The sequence below is a fragment of the Phoxinus phoxinus genome, assembly GCF_949152265.1.
Source record: "Phoxinus phoxinus genome assembly, chromosome: 4".
Classification (NCBI taxonomy): Eukaryota; Metazoa; Chordata; class Actinopteri; order Cypriniformes; family Leuciscidae; genus Phoxinus; species Phoxinus phoxinus.
The window spans coordinates 19,966,653-19,994,438 of record NC_136879.1 but is presented as its reverse complement, the minus strand read 5'-3'; the positions used below and the strand labels follow the sequence as shown (position 1 = coordinate 19,994,438).

General features: G+C 44.9%; 1 protein-coding gene across 1 annotated transcript; it reads left to right on the top strand.

The window, feature by feature from the left end:
• Positions 1–537: 537 nt before the first annotated feature.
• On the top strand, positions 538–27,786 carry LOC306997487 (uncharacterized protein; the record flags this gene model as incomplete). Its single annotated transcript, XM_079610791.1, is given in 14 exon segments — positions 538–574; positions 2,013–2,038; positions 2,040–2,358; positions 5,439–5,574; positions 13,602–13,914; positions 18,120–18,502; positions 20,255–20,412; positions 21,950–22,237; positions 22,338–22,631; positions 24,303–24,335; positions 25,690–25,941; positions 26,118–26,220; positions 27,124–27,171; positions 27,723–27,786. Coding segments are annotated over 14 exon segments (2,454 nt in total).

The following is a 27,786-nucleotide window of genomic DNA, read 5'->3' as shown; positions in this document are numbered from 1 at the left end:
ATTTAGAAGATTTCTTACTGGAGAAGTCTATCAAGCAATGCTAACATTTCAGCCTCAAATGGCACAGTAAAGCAAACAGCCTTATTTGGAAGAAAATAACACATCTCTCTCTCTCTCTCTCTGTTACACGCTCAACCAGTTCAGTTAATGAAGAGTAAGGGTACAGTTCACACTTCTTCTTACTGGATCTTTCTTACAAACAGCATTTTTGTCTTTGTCTCACAGTTTCTTGCATTTTGCAGGCTATGGTGACCTTTATCTTTCAAACAACTTTTTTTGCAAATCAAACTGCATTAAGAAGGTAAGAAGAAGAAAAAAAAAGATAAGGGTATATACAATTAGATGTAACATTCAAAGTGATTTTATGATACTTTATGATACTTCTTAATGTTTAAATTTCCAAACATTTGAATCCACAAATCCAAATACAGAATGTGCGCCACATATAATCTATTGTATAACATTTCCATTCTTTAGAACTGTCTTCACTTTATTTGTTTATTTTTATTTTTTCACCTAAGGGGAAACCCAGGAAACATGAGGAGACCTCTGCTTGTTCATTTGCTTCTACAAGGTATATATTTATTTTGTTTTTTATACAGTAGGTTCAATTGATAAGGGTGTACAGCATGCATATATTTCAAAGTAGATTTTTTTTTTTTTTTTTTTTTTTTTTTTTATGTTTGACCTCAGTGGCTTATTAGGTCAGGTTATTCAGTATCTTTATTTCTGGAGATTTCTGTTGTCTGTTCTTGTGCTGCTTCTTGGTCATTTTAATGGTTGCACACCAGTTTATATAGTCGGACCAATACTATCAGATTTGCCAACTTGAGCAAAAAAGGTAGTTTAATTTTTAAAGCAACCTCTCTAATCCACAAATCTGCAACCTTTATTTAACTAGACAGAATCAAGTTATGTTCATGGCATTGTAAAAAGGGTTCAAAGTGGTCCCCAGCCTCTAAATGTATGACGCGATATGATACAACAAACAAATCTGTCTCTATCCAAGCAAAAAAACATGCATAAACCTCACCGAATTGAAAGGTATACCTAATTGCCATTCACCAGTCAATGGGGCATTTTACTTACTTTTTATGATAACACCAAGATGCAAGCATATTTGAGGGGCAGCCATACGAAAAGCAAAGCCATACGAAAAAGCAGCTGTATCTGTGAGTAGTCATATATATTGAGTGATTAGGTGTTCTCAACATCAACTGCGTTGGTGGTGATTCCACAACAACTGCAATAACTAATCAATAAAAGAGATAATCAGTGTTGGACATAATCCGCTATTAATTTAAAGGTTGTATCAGCGATTTCAGGCCCAAAAATAAATGATCACATTCATCTGATCTTTCCTAACGATCCGCTAGCTGCCCGCTCCATAAGCAGGCCGTCAAAAAGCTGCGTCTCTGTAGGCAGCCTAGGCTCTGAGATCTGCACACAAAAACAATTGGTTTCACCAACCACTCAAAACCAAAATAAATAGTGTTCCAACCAATCACCGACAGGGGCTGGGTGTTGTGAGGTTTTGCGCTTATGTACGGCTGCACGCGAAGTCGGAGCTGAAGCCGTGTCTTGGAATAAACACGATAGTATTCACTCGCCCTAATCCTCCTCCTCCTCCTCTTGGGGATTGACTCAAACATGTTCAATTTCTCTTGTTCATTGATAGACGCTGGCTTCTTCATCAGCTCCGACTTCGCGTGCAGCCGTGCACGAGTGCAAAACCTCACAACACCCAGCCCCTGTCGGTGATTGGTTGAACACTATTTATTTTGGTTTTGAGTTGGGTTGCCACCCGTCCCTTAAAATACGGAATCGTCCCGTAGCAGTGAATAACATATTTCTATGAATTACTTCTGTGATTGAAAGCAGAAAATATGTTGGTGGAAAAACAATAAAGACAAATGTTGTTGTTGTTGTTGTTTTGTTTTGTTGTTGTTTTTTATTAAGTTTGCTTAATCTCCAAGTCAGCAATTAATGTTCTTCAACTTTTTGTCCCACAGGTGTGCTGCTGTTTGATACTTTAGCATTGGGAAGTGAAAATGCCGAAAGACATTCACGGCCTCCAGGGTTCCTGTCTGGTTATACCATGTTCTTTCTCTTACACATATCAGTGGGTCTCTAAAGGTTATCCTTTAGTTTATGATCCGTTGCATACAGATGATGTCATTGAGAAGTTTAGAGGAAAAACGTATTTATATAAACCATCGAGTAGGGATTGCAGTCTGCTGATCAAGAAACTGGAACAGTCCCACAATGGAGAGAAATTGTATGCATGGATTGACCCTGAAAATGTTGGTTATCGCACCTACACATTTTATGATGTCACCTCTACAATCCTTGTCGATGGTATGTAAATATTCTTGGAATAATATTAATTCACTGTTATATCTGGGATTTTCCAAGTGCACTGGAAAAACAAGTGCACTGGAGTAAAAACTATTTTAACTTGGAAATGGATAGTAACTTTCACAAACAATTACGAGGAAGTAACACATTGAATTTAACATGAAATTTTGAAGTAGAAAAACTCAGAAATAATGTAAACAGTACTCCAATAATCTGCTTTACTTACAACTTTGAAAAACAATAGACACAATAAACTGCTTCTCCCAAATTAACTTTCTTCTAATCAGATTATTTGTTAAAATAACATTTAAAAATAAAGGCCAGACAATTTCCCCCGAAAATTATATACTCAAGACATTTGTACATGTCTTAGTATGTTTTTTATTTATTTATTATTATTATTTTTTAAACAAAAAATAGTAATCAAATACTTTATGAAATATAGTTAAGTCAATAGATATTTTGTTCAAAATGAAGACAAAAGATCTTGAACACTTCCTGGTTGTCTATGGAAGTACAGTTGGTTGTATGACTGTAAGTCATTCTCTTCAAATGATATTGTAATGCGCAAAGTTTCACGCTAAGCGATTCCCACTGAAATACTGGCATAAAGTTGGCTTGACTCTGCATATTGGCATATTTAGGGCCGTCTTTAAAGTTACATATGACATTGGTACACATATAGAAGTTTAACTTCAATAGCATTTACATACATGTAGCCTGTGCTTTCAGATCATTAGCACTTTTTTCTCAGTTCAGAAAGAGAACTGAACTCGGAAAGAGCGCGTGGTTGGGAGGATTAAGTCAAACACTAGGCAGAAAATGTATCCATTAAAACCCAAAGCTCAGATTGGGGGATTTAAACTCTTGACATCTGGCAACCGCAAGCATGAAAGCTTGTGGAGTAATTTTGGAGAAAATGTAATTGTCAAATGAAAATTATATATAAATATAAATATATATATATATATATATATATATATATATATATATATATATATATATATATATATATTGTAACGTAAATGACTCGGACTCTGGGTCCATGCGAATTAGCTCAATAGGGAATTTTGGAAATATTAATAATCATAACTCATGGTCATAATTAATAAATCGCACATACATTTACTTTATCAATTTTCGGTATTTACCTATTAACTGATCTGGTCTCGTTTTTAAAATCAGTCACTTGTCCACCAAGTGTACCTATGTAAGATAGCTTATCACAGATCAGCAAAGGGTATTACCGTGTTTACAAACTCCAAGAAAGTTTATCTTCTGGCCATGAACATAAGACTTTCTGAGTTTATGAATTAAAACTACTCAAAGTAGTCAATAATATCGAGCGTGTAGCTTAATTAGATCTTTGGCATTTCAGTGACTTCATAAAATGGGTTTTTCAAACACAGAGACAGTCAAAGTATGAATGGGTTTTAATAAATGTCAAAACTAGAGATTACATGAGCTACAACTATAGGCTAAACGTACGTACAAATACAAACAATAAAACAAACAAACATTTAAACAAACAAGAACATAAGAAATAGCGTGATCAGAGTGGATGAAATGAAAGAGAAAAAATAAGAAGAGAGGAAGAGAATAGCTGGTAATAATTACAGACAGGAACCTAATTTCAAGAGACACCTGGAATCAGCTTTAAAGAGGTCAATACTTGCTAGTTTGTTCTCTGTTCGGGTGATGCTGAGAGGCAGGGAGCGCGGACGGTGTCCTGTTTCTGCTGCGTCTTCCGGTGTCGCGGGAAGCTTAAAAGGCTCACTGAATGTAACGTTACCGGAAAATAAGATTCATCTCCCGTGAAGGAAGAGGCGAATAACTTAGTTGCAAGAATGGCAGCTACGACTCAAACATGTGTTGTCCGAGTGAGCAGGCCGGTGCCCTTCTCAGATGTTCCTTGGAGAAGCGTTGTGTGGGGGAGAAGAGGCAGGAGGTGAGGTCAGAGAGCGAGAAGCTCACTGGAGAGGCTTGTCTTCTTCAAGAGCCGTAAGAGAGTTGGATAGCGTTGGAAAGAGAGAGAAGAGAGGGGGACTCTACCTTTTAAAACATATGTTTACGCCTTCTTTTTGGGACAACAGCAAATCAGGTCTTCTGATCTGGAGCGGGAAAGATGTTTCTTTGTTTGTGAAGAATGACTATGTCATGTGAGAGATTAAATTTAACATTCATATCTAGAAATATGGTATTTCCTAGAATAAATGCATATTATTGTACTTTGCAGACAAGATTCGACTCCGACATGTGTTTCCCATTACAATGACACCTCGAATGACGTTTTTTGGATGAAAGAAATACAGGGTTACCTAATTTCCTCATAATCACTAGCATAGTGATTTTTGATTAACATAATAACGTTGCATATATATATACCTCAGATCTTGACCAATTATACACATAAAAATATATATATCAAGAACATTGCTATTGGATCATATGTGGAAATTTCAGTTTCATGAGAGTCCATGAGTGTGTGTGTGTGTGTGTGTGTGTGTGTGTGTGTGTGTGTGTGTGTGTGTGTGTAAAAAGTCAATGTCTTTAAGGCATCACGTGATCTTGGAATGGGAGTTTGGGGGTGTGTTGAGTTACTCAAAGTTCGGACCTCGTGACGAACCTTTGGGGAGTCAGTAATCATATCAGTGGACAATGTCGGTTTGTGTCCTGAATAGCGCTTTTGTGGGTCACTTTTGACGCAAAACAGGGTAATCTTTGAAAACTTAAAGAGCAGGGCTGTGTTCTGGTTGTTATTCATTAACTTAATCAAGTGGTCAATATCCTGTGCTTAAAGTCCCAGGGGTCTTCTTAGTCTCTGGCAAGAATGTGTACATTGTTCAGATAAACGAATCATGCATTCGGCTCCCATACGCTACAGTCCCCCTTTTCGTCAGATGAAGTTCCTGTGTGGACATCATCGGACGACACTCCTCACAATGGTCGGATGGCAAGCGAATCATGATTGTTGTTTGCAGGTGGTCATTGGGGCTGAGTATTCAGCTCGATGAGGTGCGGCGTGGTCGATGGTGTGGGACCCCCTTTCCGGGGATTCCGTGTGAAATCTCCCGACACAGCGTTCGTGAGCTTGACTGTGGATGTTTGCATCTCGTTGAGTCTGCTACAGGATGAAGGCCAAGACGAGTGTCGGGGCGTGGTCAGTGACTGTGGAGAGATACAACAGTATCAGCTGCGGTCCAGGTTTGGACACAGGTGAGGTATTCAGGCTTGGCGGTTGCCCATGCTTGGAGGGCTGTGTATATATATATATACTGGCCCTAATCATCAGAAATACTTACCGCTTGCTCCATTTCTGTAAATTCGTTTTTATGAATGAATGACTCTATTACCTGTTGCTCTAGTCTTCGTCAACACTCGTGTGCAACTGCTGGTGATGGAGACTAACAGCTATGGAGATTTAGTAGGCAATCTTCTGATATTCCTTTCTGTCGAATTTGAACCAGCAAATTTGTAAAGCGAAATAAAATTGACCAAAAATTGCCTGTCTAATGAGTTGTATTTTTAAACAGAATGAATATTTTGGAAGTGCAATCTGAAAGGTGAATATGGATTATTTAATTTTAAATAATGAAAACGTGTGTGAAATGTTTTTAATTAAAATATTCAGAGCTACAAGCATGTTGAATTTCAGCCCATAAAAATGCAAGCCCTAAAAATACAATGCATTAAAATGCAAGCAGGGTTAACGCAATGCATATTTTTTCAGGTAGTGCTATTCAACAAGCTTTTTTGTTTCAAAAACATTTGCTGTGTTACCTACTTTGCAAACTGTATTACGGAGCCCCTAAAGGGACGTGGTGGTGGAAAAAATGTAGGATGGGATATATTAATTTTTTTCAAATCTTTTGCGTTCCCTCACAAAACTTTTGAGTTCCCCCGAGAAACTTTGCGTTCCCTCGCAAAGATATTTGCAATTTGCGTTCCCTCGCAAAGATATTTGCGTTCCCACGCAAAACCTGTTGTGAGCTCGCACAGACACTTCCTGTTTAATGTCCCGCTAGCAGTACTTTAGAGCTCCGTACGTTAACGAAGCGTTTCATGGTGTTTGAACTTGGACTCAAATATTAAGAAATGCGGTCAGTGCTAAACTCAATGTGGAGTTAGCCTATATATTCACAGATTCGAACCTGAGCTAAACGTTGTTAAAACCAAGCGCAAACCTCCCTGTCTCTCTCTTGAAACCAACACGGAAGTGAGTTAAACTGTAATTCATCAACTGGCCACTTGAGGCTGGTGTCAAAAGTGAGTCAAGTCTGCATTAGAGCCCTGCATTTCAGCCCGAGCCCGACGGGCCCCGACTTATTTACGCCCCTAGGGCCGGGCTTCGGGCCAATTTTCACGTCATAGTTCACACGCGGGCCGGGCCTCGGGCCTGTTTTAGGCTTATCCTTCTTTTTATAGCCTATTTCAGACATGTATTAAAATTAAATATGAGAAGTTGACGATTGAAAAACAAACATAGAAAGACGTTTTAAACCTATCACACTGATATATGACTGACACATGACAGTCTGCTCGCGCTCGCGCACACACACACGCACGCACACAGGTTTCCCGGCGGCACGACCCAAGATTTGCGCGACCAGCTCGCTGTTTTTAGTGTCCCCGCCAGCAGCAGAAGTATAGCGAGCGTGACTTCAGCACAGCTGAAATAGTTCAAGATAGTTCGGGCTGACTGGATTAAAACCTTCCACTGTGGCTGATGTGATTCTTCTTCCCGATGCTCTGTGAGACTGTTCTTAGCCATGTTAGGGGCTGTCTTGTTGGTTTTTGTTTGAAAACGACTTTATTTTCATAAGTCTGTTGGAAACTATTGGACATAAGAATGGCCATGTTCTGTAGTGAAGATTTGATTTTTGAGGTAAGATAATCTGCATGTTTGTTTTTAATTTCAATGCCATTTATTTGATTTGTTTTGATTGTAGGCTATAGCTCATTTCGTTTGCGAGCGCTGTTGCGACTGTGAGCAGCAGAGCAGTTTGCCTCAGCTTTTAAAAAATTATAATAAACGTTTAAACTATCTATGTGTGATATGCTTAAGGTGTTTTATAGATTTTATTTTAGCCAAGTAAAGTGTTGATTTGAGAGGCTAAATGGATCAAACATGTTTAACTCGCTGTCGGCTGCTTGGTCGTCAATAAAAAAACTAAAAGAAACCGAACATTTGTCTAAATTAACTTAATAAAGAAATGAAAAGAAACATAACTAACAAAACGGACCTATTTTAATGGCTGCAAATAGCTAGTTTGCCCTAGGCCAGGCTACAGCTGTGTATAAAAAAAAAAAAAAAAAAAAAAAAAAACGGGCTCGGGTCGGGCTCGGGCTGATAATTATGATGAGCTGTCGGACACGGGCCGGGCTAGGGCCTGAGCGTCTCGGGCCAGGGCCGGGCTAGGGCCTAGATTTGAGGCCCGTGCAGGGCTCTAGTCTGCATCTCCCCCATGTTGAAATGCTCAAATTTACAGCAGAAAAAAAACATGTGTACAGCCTGGTACTCAAAGTGGTTTTGGTCTATACAGCTAATTTTGCCCTTCATGACAACTGTGAGGGGGGTGATTTTTTTTTATATAACTCATCCGTTCAAATTATATTAAGCGTTAGATTTCTGCATAATTAAGGGTGTGTCCACTTGGTTGACAGGTAGATTGCCGCTGATGTCAATGCTAGCCATTTGTCTGCTGTTAGCTGTCACTTCACCTCAGCAAATTTTAGCTGCTGAACTTGCCATCTACTAAGGGGACGGTGCTTAGTGGATCGGGCGGCAGTCAAAGGCGGAGATCTCGACAACCCGATCCCTGGACAATGGAAACTAGCTCTGGGGACGTGGAACGTCACCTCGCTGGCGGGGAAGGAGCCGAAGATTGTGTGAGAGGTTGAGAGGTTCCGACTAGAGATAGTCGGGATCACCTCTACGCACAGCTTGGGCTCTGGAACCACCCTCCTTGAGAGAGGATGGACTCTTCACCACTCTGGAGTTGCCCATGGTGAGAGGCGGCGGGCTGGTGTGGGTTTGCTCATAGCCCCCCAGCTCAGCCGCCATGTGTTGGAGTTTACCCCGGTGAACGAGAGGGTCGTATCCCTGCGCCTACGGGTCGGGGATAGGTCTCTCACTGTCGTGTGTGCCTACGGGCCAAACGGCAGTGTAGAGTACCCGGCCTTCTTGGGGTCTCTAGGAGGGGTGCTGGAAAGTGCTCCGACTAGGGACTCTGTCGTTCTACTGCGGGACTTCAACGCCCACGTGGGCAGCGACAGTGACACCTGGGGGGGCGTGATTGGGAGGAACGGCCCCCCTGATCTGAACCCGAGCGGTGTTCAGTTATTGGACTTCTGTGCCAGTTACAGTTTGTCCATAACGAATACCATGTTCAAGCATAAGGGTGTCCATCAGTGCACGTGGCACCAGGACACCCTAGGCCGTAGGTTGATGATCGACTTTGTGGTCGTTTCATCTGACCTCCGGTCGTATGTCTTGGACACTCGGGTGAAGAGAGGGGCGGAGCTTTCAACTGATCACCACCTGGTGGTGAGTTGGATCCGATGGCAGGGGAGGAAGCTGGACAGACTCGGCAGACCCAAGCGTACTGTAAGGGTCTGCTGGGAACGTTTGGCCGAGTCTCCTGTCAGAGGGATCTTCAACTCCCACCTCCGGCAGAACTTCGACCGGATCCCGAGGGAGGCTGGAGATATTGAGTCCGAGTGGACCATGTTCTCCACCTCCATTGTCGAAGCAGCCTCTCGGAGCTGTGGCCGTAAGGTCTCCGGTGCCTGTCGAGGTGGCAATCCCCGAACCCGGTGGTGGACACCGGTAGTAAGGGATGCCGTCAAGCTGAAGAAGGAGTCCTATCGGGCCTGGTTGGCTTGTGGGACTCCTGAGGCTAGAGCCCTGCACGGGCCTCAAATCTAGGCCCTAGCCCGGCCCTGGCCCGAGACGCTCAGGCCCTAGCCCGGCCCGTGTCCGACAGCTCATCATAATTATCAGCCCGAGCCCGACCCGAGCCCGTTTTTTTTTTTTTTTTTTTTTTTTTTTTTATACACAGCTGTAGCCTGGCCTAGGGCAAACTAGCTATTTGCAGCCATTAAAATAGGTCCGTTTTGTTAGTTATGTTTCTTTTCATTTCTTTATTAAGTTAATTTAGACAAATGTTCGGTTTCTTTTAGTTTTTTTATTGACGACCAAGCAGCCGACAGCGAGTTAAACATGTTTGATCCATTTAGCCTCTCAAATCAACACTTTACTTGGCTAAAATAAAATCTATAAAACACCTTAAGCATATCACACATAGATAGTTTAAACGTTTATTATAATTTTTTAAAAGCTGAGGCAAACTGCTCTGCTGCTCACAGTCGCAACAGCGCTCGCAAACGAAATGAGCTATAGCCTACAATCAAAACAAATCAAATAAATGGCATTGAAATTAAAAACAAACATGCAGATTATCTTACCTCAAAAATCAAATCTTCACTACAGAACATGGCCATTCTTATGTCCAATAGTTTCCAACAGACTTATGAAAATAAAGTCGTTTTCAAACAAAAACCAACAAGACAGCCCCTAACATGGCTAAGAACAGTCTCACAGAGCATCGGGAAGAAGAATCACATCAGCCACAGTGGAAGGTTTTAATCCAGTCAGCCCGAACTATCTTGAACTATTTCAGCTGTGCTGAAGTCACGCTCGCTATACTTCTGCTGCTGGCGGGGACACTAAAAACAGCGAGCTGGTCGCGCAAATCTTGGGTCGTGCCGCCGGGAAACCTGTGTGCGTGCGTGTGTGTGTGCGCGAGCGCGAGCAGACTGTCATGTGTCAGTCATATATCAGTGTGATAGGTTTAAAACGTCTTTCTATGTTTGTTTTTCAATCGTCAACTTCTCATATTTAATTTTAATACATGTCTGAAATAGGCTATAAAAAGAAGGATAAGCCTAAAACAGGCCCGAGGCCCGGCCCGCGTGTGAACTATGACGTGAAAATTGGCCCGAAGCCCGGCCCTAGGGGCGTAAATAAGTCGGGGCCCGTCGGGCTCGGGCTGAAATGCAGGGCTCTACCTGAGGCAGCTGGCAGGTACCGGCATGCCAAGCGGACTGCAGCCCAGCTGGTTGTGGAGGCAAAAACTCGGGCCTGGGAGGAGTTCGGTGAGGCCATGGAGAAGGACTACCGGCTGGCCTCGAAGAGATTCTGGCAAACTGTTCGGCACCTCAGGAGAGGGAAGCAGTGCCCCACCAACGCTGTTTACAGTGGAGGTGGGCAGCTGTTGACCTCAACTGGGGATGTCGTCGGACGGTGGAAGGAATACTTCGAGGATCTCCTCAATCCCGCCGTCACGTCTTCTATTGAGGAAGCAGAGGCTGAGGGCCCAGAGGTGGATTCGTCCACCACCTAAGCTGAAGTCACCGAGGTAGTCAAGAAACTCCTTGGTGGCAAGGCACCGGGGGTGGATGAGATCCGCCCTGAGTACCTCAAGTCTCTGGATGTTGCGGGGCTGTCTTGGCTGACACGTCTCTGCAGCATCGCGTGGCGGTCGGGGACAGTACCTCTGGGATGCCAGACCGGGGTGGTGGTCCCTCTTTTTAAGAAGGGGGACCGGAGGGTGTGTTCCAACTACAGGGGGATCACACTTCTCAGCCTCCCCGGGAAAGTCTATGCCAGGGTACTGGAGAGGAGAATACGGCCGATAATAGAACCTCGGATTCAGGAGGAACAGTGCGGTTTTCGTCCCGGTCGTGGAACACGGGACCAGCTCTATACCCTCTACAGGGTGCTGGAGGGTTCATGGGAGTTTGCCCAACCAATCCACATGTGCTTTGTGGATTTGGAGAAGGCATTCGACTGTGTCCCTCGTGGTGTCCTGTGGAGGGTGCTCCGGGAGTATGGGGTCCTGGGTCCTTTGCTAAGGGCTGTCCGGTCCCTATACGACAGGAGCAGGAGCTTGGTTCGCATTGCCGGCAGTAAGTCAGACTTGTTCCCGGTGCATGTTGGACTCCGGCAGGGCTGCCCTTTGTCGCCGGTTCTGTTCATAATTTTTATGGACAGAATTTCTAGGCGCAGCCAGGGGCCGGAGGGTGTCGGGTTTGGGGACCACACGATTTCGTCTCTGCTCTTTGCAGATGATGTTGTCGTGCTGGCCCCTTCAAACCAGGACCTTCAGCATGGACTGGGACGGTTTGCAGCCGAGTGTGAAGCGGTTGGGCCTCCAAATCCGAGGCCATGGTCCTAAGTCGGAAAAGGGTGGCCTGCCCACTTCAGGTTGGTGGAGAGTTCCTGCCTCAAGTGGAGGAGTTTAAGTATCTTGGGGTGTTGTTCACGAGTGAGGGAAGGATGGAACGGGAGATTGACAGACGGATCGGTGCAGCTGCTGCAGTAATGCGGTCGATGTACCGGTCTGTCATGGTGAAGAAAGAGCTGAGTCGCAAGGCGAAGCTCTCGATTTACCGGTCAATCTACGTTCCTACTCTCAACTATGGTCATGAGCTTTGGGTCATGACCGAAAGAACAAGATCCCGGATACAGGCGGCCAAAATGAGCTTTCTCCGCAGAGTGGCTGGGCGATCCCTTAGAGATAGGGTGAGGAGCTCGGCCACTCGGGAGGAGCTCAGAGTAGATCCGCTGCTCCTCCACATCGAGAGGGGTCAGCTGAGGTGGCTCGGGCATCTGTTCCGGATGCCTCCTGGACGCCTTCCCGGGAAGGTGTTCCGGGCGCGTCCCACCGGGAGGAGACCCCGGGGAAGACCTAGGACACGCTGGAGGGACTATGTCTCCCGGCTGACCTGGGAACCCCTCGGTGTCCCCCTGGAAGAGCTGGAGGAAGTGTCTAGGGAGAGGGAAGTCTGGGCATCTCTGCTTAGACTGCTGCCCCCGCGACCCGGCCCCGGATAAGCGGAAGAAAATGGATGGATGGAACTTGCCATCTCTGAAGTGTTTGTGCTTTTTTGGGGGATTATTTCATACAATTTAATACACCCATTACTTCGCCCACGCCTTTGGATTCCGTCGTTGTCGTCGAGTATCGTTCGAGTATCGTTCGAGTATTTGTATCTGTATTTGTATTTCAGTTGTTTTCCAATGTGAACATGCACTAATGGATGTCTGACAATTTAGTTTAAAATGGACTGAATAAGCTCTCTACGAACTTGACGATCGATGCCGCGCTGACCATATACTGTAAAAAAAGAGTGACTGACATGTAACTTATGCACATAAATCACTGTCAAACTCTCTCAGGTAGTCCATCGGGCGGCCAGGGCGGAGACGTCCCCTCGAGCGACCACGGCGAAGACGACCCATCAGGTGGCCACGGCGGAGACGACCTTTCAGGTGGCCAGGGCTAAAACGACCCATCAGGCAGCCACGGCGGAGACAATCCTTCAGGTGGCCATGGGGGAGACGTCCCCTCGGGCGGCCATGGCGGAGACCTCCCTTCGGGCGACCACGGAACAAGAGCAGACATCCACCCAGGAACAGACATCGGTTGCTCTGGAACAGACCCCGGCTCAGGACTAGGAACTGATACCTGCTCAGAAACAGAAACAGACACAGGAACAGACACTTGCTCCGGCTCAGGCACGGGAGCAGACACCGGTTCAGGCATGGGAACAGACACCGGGTCAGGAACAGGAACAGACACCGGCTCAGGAACAGGAACAGACACCGGCTCAGGCACGGGAACAGACACCGGGTCAGGAACAGGAACAGGAACAGACACCGGAGTAGACACCGGCTCAGGTACAGAAACAGACACCGGCTCAGGAACAGAGACCGGCTCAGGAACAGTCTCTGGATTGACCGATGTGACGTGAACAGTCTCTGGATTGACTGACGTGACGTGAACAGTCTCTGGATTGACCGACGTGACGTGAACAGTCTCTATATTGACCGACGTGACGTGAACAGTCTCTGGATCGACCGACGTGCCGTGAACCGTCTCTGGATTGGCCAGGGCGAGACGCTTGGGTGGCGCCGTAAGGGCGAGACGCTTGGGTGGCCCGGGCCTCAGAACAACCTCCGGGCCTCGTGGTTGACCGGAAGCTCTCCTCCTCCTCCGCTTTCGAGAGCAAACAGGCTTTATAGACTCCTCGCCCACCACTGGGGGCGCTGCAGGGAGAGTGAACCGTTCTGGGACAACTGGACCTGGGACCCCTGAAGTCGGATCCTCCCGGACCACCGATTTTGGCTGAGCAGACAGGACGTGAAGCGCAGGCTCTGTATGTCTGACCGGGACCAGCGGTGAAGGCACTGTGCTGGACGGAACCAGCGGTGAAGGCACTGTGCCGGACGGAACCAGCGGTGAAGGCACTATGTTGGACGGAACCAACGGTGAAGGCACTGTGCCGGACGGGACAAGCGGTGAAGGCACTGTGCTGGACGGAACCAGCGGTGAAGGCACTGTGCCGGACGGAACCAACAGTGAAGGAACTGTGCCGGACGTAACCAACGGTGAAGGCACTGTGCCGGACGGGACCAGCAGTGAAGATGAGACGCGAACCGTCTCTGGGATGACCACTGACTGCACGGGAACAACCCTCGGTACCATAGCGGTCTGTACTGGCACGACCTCAGGAACATTAGAGAGACGGGAAGTCTTCTTCTGGCGAGGTGCAGGTTCAGGACGGGACAGGACCCACGGCGAAGGGTGTTCTGGGTTGCGCATCACCAAACCATAGTCGAAGGAAGACCGAAGTAGAGTCTGGGTCCGGGGCTGAGGCCGCCCAGCAGTCTCAGGAACATTAGATCGGTGAGGAAGAATCCTCTGGAACACCGCTGAATAGTTTATTCCTTCGTTTATTTGAAAGCGGAGAGTTCAGAAGAACAGACTTGTTTTATATAATTTTTCTTTACATCAGAAAAACTTAATATATATCACTCCGTGGCCACCAGCAGGAAACAACCGAACTGGCAGCGCTGTGACCCTCCTCAGAGAGTCGCCCCCCAGAGGACGCTGAGGAAAAACGATTTCTCGAAACCTTCCCTCCCCGGTAAAGTTTATCTGTTGCGCGACGCAATTCTCGAATAGCGTCAGCGCTGACATCCTGACATTCATCAAGTATATATATACTTTAACGACCATCGCTACCTAATAATATTTATCTATTATTTATGATGGCTGGTGGGTAACGTCGGGGTTATAATAACGCCGACTCAGGAGAGAGATAGCTTGCAAGCGTCTCTTTAACCCGAGGCTCTGTCATACCATGATACTAAATACCCATAACATTACTATAGTAGAAGTTTGGGGATTTAAACACATAAATAGAAACCGGTTTATTACACGATCTCGAGACCTCAGTGTGGAGATAGGGAAAAAACGGCAATCCCAGATGAGGAGGCTGAGATATAGAGTTTTCATTATATTCTCACTCTCATAATGTTTGGCTGGCCAGTAAATATTTAACTTAGCAACAGCACTAGATAAAACCTCCATTTATAAGCTCCTCTATATTCAACAGAGTTATGAGCTGACTTATTTATTTATTAAAGAAACTCATAAACATCTGCCTTATTCATTATTTATATATATCCCCGCTGTCAGATCCGTTTGCGAATCCCACGATGCGAGTCACCGCTGCGCCTTGGCAACAGCGGAACCCGCGCCTCGGGGAACGCGAACCAAACCGTCCTCCTCGAAGAACGCCCAGCGGGAGCGGAGCATCCTCGCGGACAGCTTCTCGCAATGCTCACAGTCAGTCCCCTCGAGAACTGACTGTTGGCATGCTCCAATCCCAAAAAAGCTGATGTGCGTGTCCCCGCTCGTGTTATAACATGGGCAGGGAACAACACAACGCTTGCTTGCTCTTTTTTTGCCATAAAATATATATATTGCAACTTGACAGACAACAATAAATAAGACAAGACAGATACACAGAGAGCGCTTCGCTGAAGAAACAGAATCTGTCACGCTCTGCGTTCAGGGGCGCTTTATAGTTTCCTGGTCTATGAAGTCACCTATGACGTCCCGCTCATTCTTTTGACTGATTATACACATGCTTCATGACGCAACACTTGGAAGTGTTCCCACAGCGTAAACGCAACAGGAGTTCCCTTGATAGGGAACTTTAATTTTAATTTGACATGCATTTTCTTGCATTGGTAAAATTACTCCACAAGCTGTCATGCTTGTGGTTGCCAGATGTCAAGAGTTTAAATCCCCCAATCTGAGCTTTGGTTTTCAATGGATACTTTTTCTGCCCAGTGTTTGACTTAATCCTCCCAACCATGTGCACATACTCTTTCTGAAGAAAGTGCTAATGATCCGAACATGCTACTTACAAACATGTAAGTAGGAATTGGCAATTTCCACTACAATATTTGGTAACACTTTACAATACGGGTGCACTAATATGCATTAATTCATGCTTAACTAATGCACAGATAATCATGTGTTAATGTATGACTCATGAAGAATTAAACCATTAATTAATGATTACTGCATCGGTAACAAATAAAGCTTCTAAATGATTAATAGATTAAGTAATATATGAATTGTTATCAATTAAATGTGTCATCATAATGTATTAATTCCTTAATAACATATTTTATTAACTAATAGTGTAAATGAATGTGTTAATTACCACAATGGGTTGAAGCCATGTACTTGAACTTCCAATTGTCTGCTTTAATTATTCATTAGCGATTTGCAAATGTATTATTATTATGTTATGACTTTACTTGTTAAGGCACATGACTATTAACTAACTGTTAAGTAATATAATTGTGTGAAAATAATTGTGCATATTATCATTTTGATCATTAGCTATCGTGCAGGCTCAAAAAAGGTTACAAAGTTGAAATGATATATACTGTAGTATCAACAATCAACAATACTCTAGTATTGTTTGCAGAGGCCACTCTGTTTTTTTATCTAATGCAATGCAATTCAGAATTTATAAAGCGGATAGTTCCAGTCCTTGATTCTGATTGGTTGAGCTGCGTTCGAAGCCGTTGTAAATTACTCAACAAACATACACCTGTTACCGCATTACATTAGTATTACTGCGCAACTGCCGTTTGGGATTATTTTGTTGCTGCATGTGTTGCTTAGCAACCTCTTTGGAACTACATTGCTTGGCGGAGGAATAAATGTGTAGTATTTTTGTTGCTGGTGTTTATTTTATGAATAAAATAAATACTAAAATTGATATTTTTACGGAGTAACCGTTTTATAAAAGCAATAAGCCCATTGAAACCGTGTTTTACAGTGGATTTAGAACAGCTAAATTTGCCTTGGATTTTGAACTCTGCTCCGCGTCGTGCCTAACAGCGGCCCTTAGCTGTTCTAAATCCACTGTAAAACATGGCTTCGGGGGGCTTATTGCTTTATTTTAAGTGTCCAATTACATTTTGGAGCTATAGTTGTCACGGAACACACACAGGAATGGGTAGATCCAATCGCAGTAAGATTTAATGGGGAAATCCGTACTCACAATCCAGTCCAGGCAAAGGTCAAAATCCAAAAAGGCAATCCAAAAACATAAAACACAAACACTAGCAAACAGGCTCGGAATGACAACGGAAGTGTGGGGACAATATACAAGGACTCCGTGACAAACACTGAAACAGACAGGTATATATATACAAGTGCTAACAAGGTGACGAGAAACAGCTGAAGGCAATGAAGAATCAGTGACAGACAGGATTATGGGAAGTGTAGTGAAAATGCCTAGACACCGTGAAAACTGAGACCTCTAATGTTAAACCCAGGGAACCACCAGACACTGTGACATAACCTCCCCTCTACGGAGCGGCTACCAGACGCTCCAAGACCACAAGAAACAAACAAAACAAGAGTCCAGGTGGGAGGAGGAAAGGTGGAGGATCAGGGGGTGGGATGGGGGACCAGGTCCATGGAGGGGAACAGGAACAAGGGGGAACGGCTTAAGCGCCGGCCAGGGCGAAACAGACAGTCCATCGGGCGGCCAGGGCGAAGCAGACAGTCCATCGGGTGGCCACGGCGTTGAAGACCCCTCGGGCGACGACCACTCGGGCGGCCACGGCGGAGACGACCAGGGTGAAGACGACCACTCGGGCGGCCACGGCGGAGACGACCAGGGTGAAGACGACCACTCGGGCGGCCACGGCGGAGACGACCAGGGTGAAGACGACCACTCGGGCGGCCACGGCGGAGACGACCAGGGTGAAGACGACCACTCGGGCGGCCACGGCGGAGACGACCAGGGTGAAGACCAAGGCGGGACAGGGACAGACTCTGGCTCAGGAACAGTCACAGACACCAGCGGCTCAGGCACTGCAACAGACACCAGCGGCTCAGGAACTGCAACAGACACCACCGGCTCAGGAACTGCAACAGACACCACCGGCTCAGGAACTGCAACAGCAACAGACACGGGCACCAGCTCAGGAACAGGCTCGGCGGGCGTGACGTGAAGCTCAGGCTCGGCGGGCGTGACGTGAAGCTCAAGCTCGGCGGGCGTGACGTGAAGCTCAGGCTCGGCGGGCGTGACGTGAAGCTCAGGCTCGGCGGGCGTGACGTGAAGCTCAGGCTCGGCGGGTGTGACGTGAAGCTCAGGCTCGGCGGGCGTGACGTGAAGCTCAGGCTCGGCGGGCGTGACGTGAAGCTCAGGCTCGGCGGGCGTGACGTGATGCTGGACCGGGGCCGGCAGGGCGAGCAGCTCGGGCAGGGCCGGTAGGGCGAGCAGCTCGGGCGGGGCCGGCAGGGCTAGCAGCGTGGGCGGAGCAGGCAGGGCGAGCAGACCGTCGACGGTCTCTAGAACCACCTCCCCCGCAGTGGCAGCAGCAGCGGCCTCCGGGACAGCTTCCTCCCCCGCAGCAGCCGCGGCCTCAGGGACAGCTTCCTCCGCAGCAGCAGCAGCGGTCTCAGGGACAGCTTCCTCCGCAGCAGCAGCAGCCTCAGGGACAGCCTCCTCCTCCGCAGCAGCAGCGGCCTCAGGGACAGCTTCCTCCTCCGCAGCAGCAGCGGCCTCAGGGACAGCTTCCTCCTCCGCAGCAGCAGCGGCCTCAGGGACAGCCTCCCCCTCCGCAGCAGCAGCGGACTCAGGGACAGCTTCCTCCTCTGCAGCAGCGGCCTCCAGGACATTGGGGGAATCGGGGGTCTTCCTCCTCCTCCGTCGCCTACGGCGGTGAGGTGCAAACTCTGAGCTGGGCTCTGGGGTTTGAGCGGTGTCTGGGCTGGGCAGCGATGAAGCTTTCTCTGAGCTGGGCAGCGATGAAGCTTTCTCTGAGCTGGGCAGCGATGAAGCTTTCTCTGAGCTGGGCAGCGATGAAGCTTTCTCTGAGCTGGGCAGCGATGAAGCTTTCTCTGAGCTGGGCAGCGATGAAGCTTTCTCTGAGCTGGGCAGCGATGAAGCTTTCTCTGAGCTGGGCAGCGATGAAGCTTTCTCTGAGCTGGGCAGCGATGAAGCTTTCTCTGAGCTGGGCAGCGATGGTGCAGGTGAGGCTGGTGTATCCCATTGCACACGATGCTGTAGGTATAGGGTGAACCCCCAAAAGTCCAATATCTCCAGCCCCTTCATCTCCCACCGAGGCAAAGGCTCATCAAGGCAGTCATTAAAAAAATCTTTCAATGCCGCCTCATTATAGCCCATGCCCCTAGAGAGAGTCCAAAAGGTCTGAGACAGACAACCCACTGACTGACCCTGCTGACGTAGGGACATTAAATTCTTGAGTCTTCCCCTTTTCTCCTTTTCAGTGGTGGGGGGAAGGATACGAAAACCCGTACTGCTGGATCTATACATGACGGAGTCCTTCTGTCACGGAACACACACAGGAATGGGTAGATCCAATCGCAGTAAGATTTAATGGGGAAATCCGTACTCACAATCCAGTCCAGGCAAAGGTCAAAATCCAAAAAGGCAATCCAAAAACATAAAACACAAACACTAGCAAACAGGCTCGGAATGACAACGGAAGTGTGGGGACAATATACAAGGACTCCGTGACAAACACTGAAACAGACAGGTATATATATACAAGTGCTAACAAGGTGACGAGAAACAGCTGAAGGCAATGAAGAATCAGTGACAGACAGGATTATGGGAAGTGTAGTGAAAATGCCTAGACACCGTGAAAACTGAGACCTCTAATGTTAAACCCAGGGAACCACCAGACACTGTGACAATAGTTACGTATAGTATAGTATAGTATATGTAAGGAATAATTGACGACAGGCCGTTGAATTATTCGAAAAATAATGCACACCCTTGCTAAACCCATGCTCCGTTGCTAATTCCAAAACGTCATTTTAGAGTTAGTAACGGAGTTTGAGCCACTGATATCAGAGGAATGCTGGGGACACACTTAATGACTAGAAACATTCTCTGACTGAATGCAGCAGATTTTTAACACTGCTGTGAACACATGCGCTGAATGCAGGATCAGTCATAAGTATCAAATTACATTCATAACCAGCCTTACAGTAAGTGTGTCCCTGGCTTTATGCAGTTATTAATGCAGTTATGAAAGAGAGAGAAGCATGTGAGTAAATATTATTATTTATTTATTAATTCAATCCGTTTTAATTAATTAGTTCATTCTTTTTTTCTATTAGTGACAGTAGACTAGCCTAATAAATGAAACACAAAGCCCTTTTAACAAGTATAGGCCTATCAATAATGATTTATTTGTTATATTATCTGCAATAATTAAGAAAGCCTGTGAAGCAGGACTATCAATTTATTTAAATATTCAGTTTAATTTTCTATTGATTATATATATGACTATATACTTAATTTATTAAAATTAAACTGCATGTTTCCATTGATTGTGAAGTTCTATCTACCTCTATTTTGGCTCCTGCGATTGGTAGGGGGGCGTTGAGCCCATCCCTGTGCGTTGAGCTGACCAGATTAACCAGTTGTTTCCAGTGCTGTCGGTCTTGTGCGAGCTGCTTTGCATCCTCCACAGCAACTCCATGTTGTTGGAGGTCGCCCGCAAGGACGTCAAGCCATCGGGTGCGGGGTTTACCTCGTGGTCGTCTCCAGCCTGCGGCCTTCGGATCAAACTGGAGAATAGCTCTCGTCGGATGGTCAGGAGGGAGGCAGAGGACATGGGCGAACCAGTGGGTGCGACGTTGCGCAGCTAGGCAGGATGCTCTGAGCTGGCATGTGCGGGCTCTAAGCACTTGATTGGAAACCCGCTGGGGCCATCTGATGTTCTCGATGGTTCTGAGAGCCCTGCTATCAAAGCAATCTAATCTTGCAGCCAGTGTCTTATTTAAGGGCCAAGTCTCCGAGCCATAGAGCAGGATGGGGATTACTGCTGAGTTGTACATCCGGAGCTTCGTCTTGCGTGAGATGGTCTGCTGCCGCCAGAGTGGTTTCCAGAGGGGCTGCAGGGCTGATGCAGCCAGGGCTCTTCTGCGAGTAATCTCTGGTTTTAGGTCCCCGTTGTCTGTCACTATGGATCTCAGATACTCAAAGTTCTTAACAGGCTCTACAATGTCATTGCCAAGCCGCAGGGAATGTGGATGTGGCCTGTCACCGACATACATGAACTTGGTTTTCGTCCAGCTCACCTGGAGGCCAAGCTTCTCAGCCAGTAGGACGTGCTGAGCAGGATGGTGTCGTCAGCGTATTCCAGGTCAGTCATGTGGTAACTGCCGAAGGACACTCCTGGGACCCGCTCACAAACCCTGGACATCAGATGGTCAATGATGCAGTTGAAGAGGTCAGGAGCAGCCACGCAGCCCTGGCGAACGCCACTGGAGATGGGAAACCAGTCTGAGTCTCTGCCGTTGATGCCGACACAGCTCTGAGCGTTGCTATAAAGCAACTTGAACAGGGCAACGATCTTGGGTAGTGCTCCAAGGGCGTGTAGGATACTCCACAGTGAAGTGTGGCAGACGGTGTCAAAGGCAGCCTTCAGATCTATGAACCCGATGTAAAGATGGCGACCTTACGGAATTCATAGGTCTTCTCTATCAGCAAGCGAACGGCTGAGATTTGGTCTGTTGTGGAGCGGACAGGCATGAAGCCAACCTGCTGGGGAGGGCAGCTGCTTCTGATGGCTGGGAGAGCACGAGTGAGCAAGATCCTGGTAAAGAGCTTGCCGGGGATGGAAAGAAGGGTAATGCCTCTGTGGTTGCCGGAGATTAGCCTGTCACCCTTAAGTTTCCAGAAGGGCAAGATGACTCCTCTGGTCCAGTCGCTGGGAAGCCTCTCTGTCTCCCACACCTCATTGAATATGTGGGTAAGCCACTCGACTATGCTTTCACCGCCTGATTTTAGCATCTCAGCGGTTATTGCACAGATGCCGGGTGCTTTCCTGTCGTTAAGTTTTTCCAGAGCGGCTCTGACTTCCAGGCACCTGATTGTGAAGTTAGACATTGAAAATTGCAGATCAAGCGCATGGGGCTGCATGGTTTTTCTTGTTATGAATTGTATCCTATTTTCCGTTATTACAGTTAACTACGCGAAGTGATATGGAACTGTAATGCGGTCAAGACCCGCTGGAACTACTTTAGCCGTGCGGTTCCCTGAAAATAATTGCACACCGTAGAACGTTCATCAACCAATCAGATTCAAGCATTCAACAGCCCTGTAGTATAAATAAAAATTGTATAATGTACCGTACTAATTATAATGTGTCTGTGAATTATAGCAAATCCACAGCAGCCGAGCATCAATATATATGGAGGTGAAAGGACGGGTGACACCATCACAGTAATATGTTCGAGTTTCCACACGTGTCCATACAGCAAACCAAACATCATTCTGAATGGCATAGAAGGAACTGATATATTAGACAATGAGGATATTAAAGACGGCCTGTGGAAAATCACCCTGACACGCAGAGGCTTTGTAAAAGCAGAACGCTTGACTACTAAGTGTTCTGTAACATATTATGGTGGCAAAACAGTGACAGCTACACAATACAAAAGTGCTAAATGTGAGTAAAGACACATATAAACTGCTTTGTGTGTTATTAATGATAAGTTCTATTTAAATGTCACATTTGGACTTATTTCAAGATCTCAATTTAATTTCAGGTGTTTATGATAAAATAAAGATTGAGCCTGAACTGGCAGATGTCACAGAGGGCGTCGCAAAGAACTTCACTTGTTCCGTCTATCACTCCTGTCAGAGAGAGACTCCAACCATCACATGGAACTATAAGAACATGCAGATCTCAACAGGGAGAAAAACACTCTCTGGTTTAGATCGGGTCACCAATTCCAACATAACCTTTCTGGGTTCAAAAGAAGACCATGCGAAGAAGTTGAAATGCACTGCAACATTTTCTGGAGGAAACACTGAAACCTCTGTTGTTTTACGTGTACAACGTAAGTAATTGCGTATGTAATTACATCAGCATCATGTATGATGTGTGTGACCTCTCCATGTCTCTCTATTATAGTGGCATCTTATCTTTATTAACTTGATAACAATTTATTTTTATTTTTTTATGTTTGCGGCGCAAACAGTGCTTGATCTGAATTGAATGGTTCACAGAATTATGTGTATACCGCAATGAGAATACACTTTTTTATCATAAGAAACAACCTTTATTAGATAGATTCCGGTCTCTCTATTGATGTTATTATAATATCATTCTAAATGCTAGGGCTCCCTCTACTAGAAAGCTGTATGCTCTTAAATGGTATCTTTTCTCATCATGCGTGAGCAATGCCATCTTAGCCTAGCTTGCCCAGTTGGTTCAGAACTGGAGTTTCTTCAAGAGTGTCTCACAGCTGACACCTGCTACCCTTAAGGTTTATGTGGCCGTTATTTAATCTTGCCACAACCAAATTAAAGGGGTTTCAGTGGGGAAACATGTCATGGTGTCCTGTTTCATGTGTGGTGCTAAATGGCTGAGACTTGTCCGCAGACCATTGTATTGGACCACTGCATATCTATTGTATTAAAAGGGTTGTTAGATGCTCAGTTTGAGCAATTAGAGTCAGCCTCTGTGAAACTTTGTGAAGCTGTGAAGTCTTACTCTCAAGGTGGCTTTGCTGATTGCTATTACCCCATTATAAAGGCTAGGAGACTTGCAGGCCTTGTCCTTCACATCCTCATGCCTGGATTTTGCCCCTGGACTTTTCAAGGAGATACTGCACCCTAAGCCGGATAACGTCCCTAAGGTGCCTTCTTCAACATTTCATCCTGTCATTCTTCATGCCTTCTCTCCTCCACCATTTGAAACTCAGGGACAGGAGAGGTTTAATAAGTCATGTCCAGTCAGGGCTGTTAGGGTTTACGTCCACCGCTCAGGCCAGTGATATAAATCTGATCAACTTTTTGTCTGCTTTTGGAGGGTGCAACCGGGGTTCAGCTGCTTCCAAACATACCATATCTCTCTTGGTTTTGGAAGCGGTCACTTTGGCGTATGAGGGGTCGCTTCGCCTCGGAGTTAAGGCACATACTACCCGAATTATTCCTGCTTCTAGGCGGTATAGAGAGTTGTGTATTTACTCAACATTTGTGCTATAAGACATTCATCATGTCTTATAGTGTGAACGTGGAGTCAACCCCAGGGTCTCTTAGATCCTCTCGGGGTGACTCCTTCCTGTACTCTCAGTATGGCGGCGTGGGTATTGATGTTTCCATTGCGTCAACACCATGACATGTGTCTCGTTCCCATTCTCAGGGAACCAGGTAATATACATAATCAAGAGACGTATTTTTTAACCTTCCAGCATACATCGGTTGTGCACTTGTAATTGTGGTGCATTGTGGGATTGAAAGAGTGCACTCGATAATATCCACTATGGTTTCAGACACCACTACAAATCTCTGTCCCTTCAAATAGTGCCCTATTTAAGGGTATAGTGGGCGATTTCGGACACAGCTCTGGTTTAATGGCACATTACCCCCATTGCGTATTGAGGCTTGTTACTTTTATGTTTTTAAGCCTAAGGCTCAAATGTGACACTTCACTAACACCAAAACCAACCATAAATAAAGCAGCCTAAAATGTTTTTACCTATTGTTTTCTACTTATTCTTTTACAGAGTATCAGAAACCAGTCCAGATCCTGAATGAAAGTATGTGGATTTTTCCTTCTTAGGCCGTGTGTCCACCAAAGTGTTTTTAGCCAAAACACCAGGCGCTCTTCTGAAATCACCTTGCTGCGGGCGCTTGAGAGCACTTTAGTGGTGCAGCGTTTTATTCAGTTGAGACACTTTGGTGCTATGACCTAGCCTAGAAATCTAGACGCCCCTAGCGGCAGCAAAATGTATTTTGCAGCCAGGGCAGTCTAGCAACTCTCAATACACATTCTAGCAGCAAAAACCCAGATTGGGTCAGGCCAATCACGTCGTGTATAGAGCATGCGGGGCGGGCTTAACATATGACGACAGAGTTGCGACGGCTGGCATAGGCACTTGTAAACAAAGAATGGCGGCAGCAGCTGTCGAACAGCAGTCTTTCGAATCGGCTTTGGCCGCGACTCTGGAGGACTTGGAGTTAAGTTTCTCTTTAAGAAAAGAGCAAAAAACGGCACTTAAATCATTTTTAAAAAAGGAAGATGTGTTCGGAGTTTTGCCGACTGGATACGGAAAAAGTTTAATATACCAATTAGCTCCGCTGGTGGGAAAACGCACCACGTCACCTTCTTCGTTGCTCTGATTGGTTGTAGCGCTATCCTATTGCGTGCAGAGGGATTTTGAGAGACAGCCATTTATCCCGCCTCTCGGAGTAAGCCTAGTCTATGGAGAGTGTCCAGACTAAACATCTTGATGTAAGTCTGGCTGGCCAGGCTAGCTATGACCCAGAATGTTCACAGAAATGCAAATAGTTTGTTTCTGAATTTAAAAATGTCAATACAATGTAAAATATTTGCTTTGGTTGTTGTTTTAAATTATTTGTCCCATTGTTTTGCTTGTTGCTGTCGTCTGTTGCCATATGCAAGATCTGATGGTTGGTTGTGTTGTATTTGTCATGCCCTTCCTCCACTGTGATTGGATGGCTGGGTAAAAAGTAACAGTGATGAGTGCTGTGCTTTACCCAAAGTTGAAAAATTTTCAACTCTTGGCGTCCAGTGCAGAATTCAGTGACCCACAGAATTAAATGACCCTAGAAGGTGCTGTAGTGACGGTAGGGTTAGGATTGGGATTAGCTCAAATACAGTGCCTACTAAAGTCACAGAATTTGGCACAATGGCAGAAAAAAAACGTGTGCGCAACAAATTTCTGTATTCTGTAAAACAGGTTGCATCGTTGTTTTACTCAAGATACCTTCAAAGGAGTGAGCAAATATGAGCATAATGCAGATTGATCTAAACATTATTTTTCTTCTTCTCAATAAAATTTAAATATTTGAATCACATAAAAAAACTATCATAAAAGGAACTAGCTAGGTTAGATGATTACCTTAGAAGTCTATAGATATCGCTCTCAGTTAGTACTGCTCGGGATCACGTTACCGTCAAATGCTCTGTCAACCACTCATGCTCCTCTCACCCTCCCAAAATCAGCTGGAGCGTCCCAACAGCCCGAGAAAGCCACAATCACATGGGTGGAGGCGTCTGGGAAACAGTGTCCGCTGTGACCTTCATTCCAACTGGATATGAAGAGAAAGATGAAATTGTCTGCAGTGCCAACTTTTGGGGTGGTAAAACACAGAACAATACTGCCACCCTGAGTGTTAAGAGTGAGTATTGACTGATACAGTTACATCATTGTTTTGGAGGATCTTTACTTGAATTTGTGTTCATGAGATTTGCTTTTTTGCATTGGTCTGTTTATTAATATGACTGGTCTAAAAGAACCTGAAATGTATGATTTGTGAGAGATGTGACTATTCATTATTAAATCATTTTATCATAGGGATTCAAGGGGTTGGATTTGGGCCTTATGTCATTGCTTCTTCACTTGTTTTCATCCTCGTTTGCATACTTGCTGGAGTTTGCATATATAAAAGGCGACACAGGTTTGAATGTTTTTTGTTTTTGCTCATACTCATCCTTCAGAATATCTGCATTTTGAGGTCTCTATCTCAAACCGACTAGTGCCATCTGGAGCTCAAAATAACACTGTTTCTGCTTATAACTTGAATTTTCTCTTATTCTTAAAGGGATAGTTCACCCAAAAATGAAAATTAGCCCATGACTTACCCTCAAGTCATCCTAGTTGTATATGACATTCTTCTTTCAGATTAATACAATCAGAGTTATATAAAAAATGTCCTGGCTATTCTAAGCTTTATAATGACAGTGAATGGCTGTTTCTGTAAAGGTGCATTTATCCATCAAAAAAAAATGCTCCACACGGCTCCAGCGGGTTAATAAAGGCCTTCTGAAGCAATGCGTTTGTGTAAGAATAATATCCATATTTAAAACTTTACAATCTTTTCATACGCTGGAACACCAGTATCCTGTGAATGTGCATACAACAGTTAGCGGAAGTTAGAGTTTACAGTTTGTAAAGTTTTAAATATGGATATTTTTCTACAAAAACCCCCCGTAGCCGTGTGGAGCACTTTTATTATGGATAGATGGACTTTTATTGACATCAAAACAGAAAGAGCCATTCACTGCTATTATAAAGCTGGGAAGAGCCAGGACATTTTTTAATACCGCGACAGCCCTAAAGTCATATACACCATGGATAACTTGAGGGTGAGTAAATCATGGATGAATTTTCATTTTTGGGTGAACTATCCCTTTAACACTTGACTCATCCTATAGCATTCATCAGATTATCCTCAAATTTGAGTTAGATAGTCTTGGTACAGTGCTGGTAAAAAAATAATTCAATATTTCAGACCATAACAGCAGGCATTGCAAACAGAAAATGCTGTATCTCACTTTTACATTATTCTTATTGATTGTAGACAGCCTTGTCAGGATATGCATGGGTCACAAACACAATCTGAACAAAGGTAAAATATGATGCTTAATTTATCCATTTTAACCTCTTAATTCATGTTAAATGTTTTTTCATTAATTCTTAATTCTTAACTCTTAATTCATGTCATGTCTTTTTATATATATATATATATATATATATATATATATATATATATATATATATATATATATATACTAAACTTACCTTTGTATCTTATTTTGTCTTAAAACTACATTTAAAATGTTTCTCCCAGTCATTTTAATATGCCTGAAGGAGGAGCAGCTTGTAATAGCAAGTACAACGTAAAAAGTAAAAAAATAAAAAAAATAAAAATAGCCTTGGTCTTTGTTTCCACTACAACTAGTGCTATACAGGTACATTGGAAGTGAACAATGACAGGTTGAAAGTCTAATTATAACTTTACAAAAGTAAGCACAAACTCATGTTTGTAATCCAACTATTTTAACGTCACATCTATCAACAGACAGAGCATTTGGACCCTATTTTCTAGGTAATTAATATTTACCTTTTTAAATAATACAAATCCTACAATTTAAAAGTTTTATTCTCTTTTTGTTGCAGACACCAATCACCCGGAACCAATGCAAATCTGAGAGCACATTACAAGTCAGTGTTTCATTCTTAA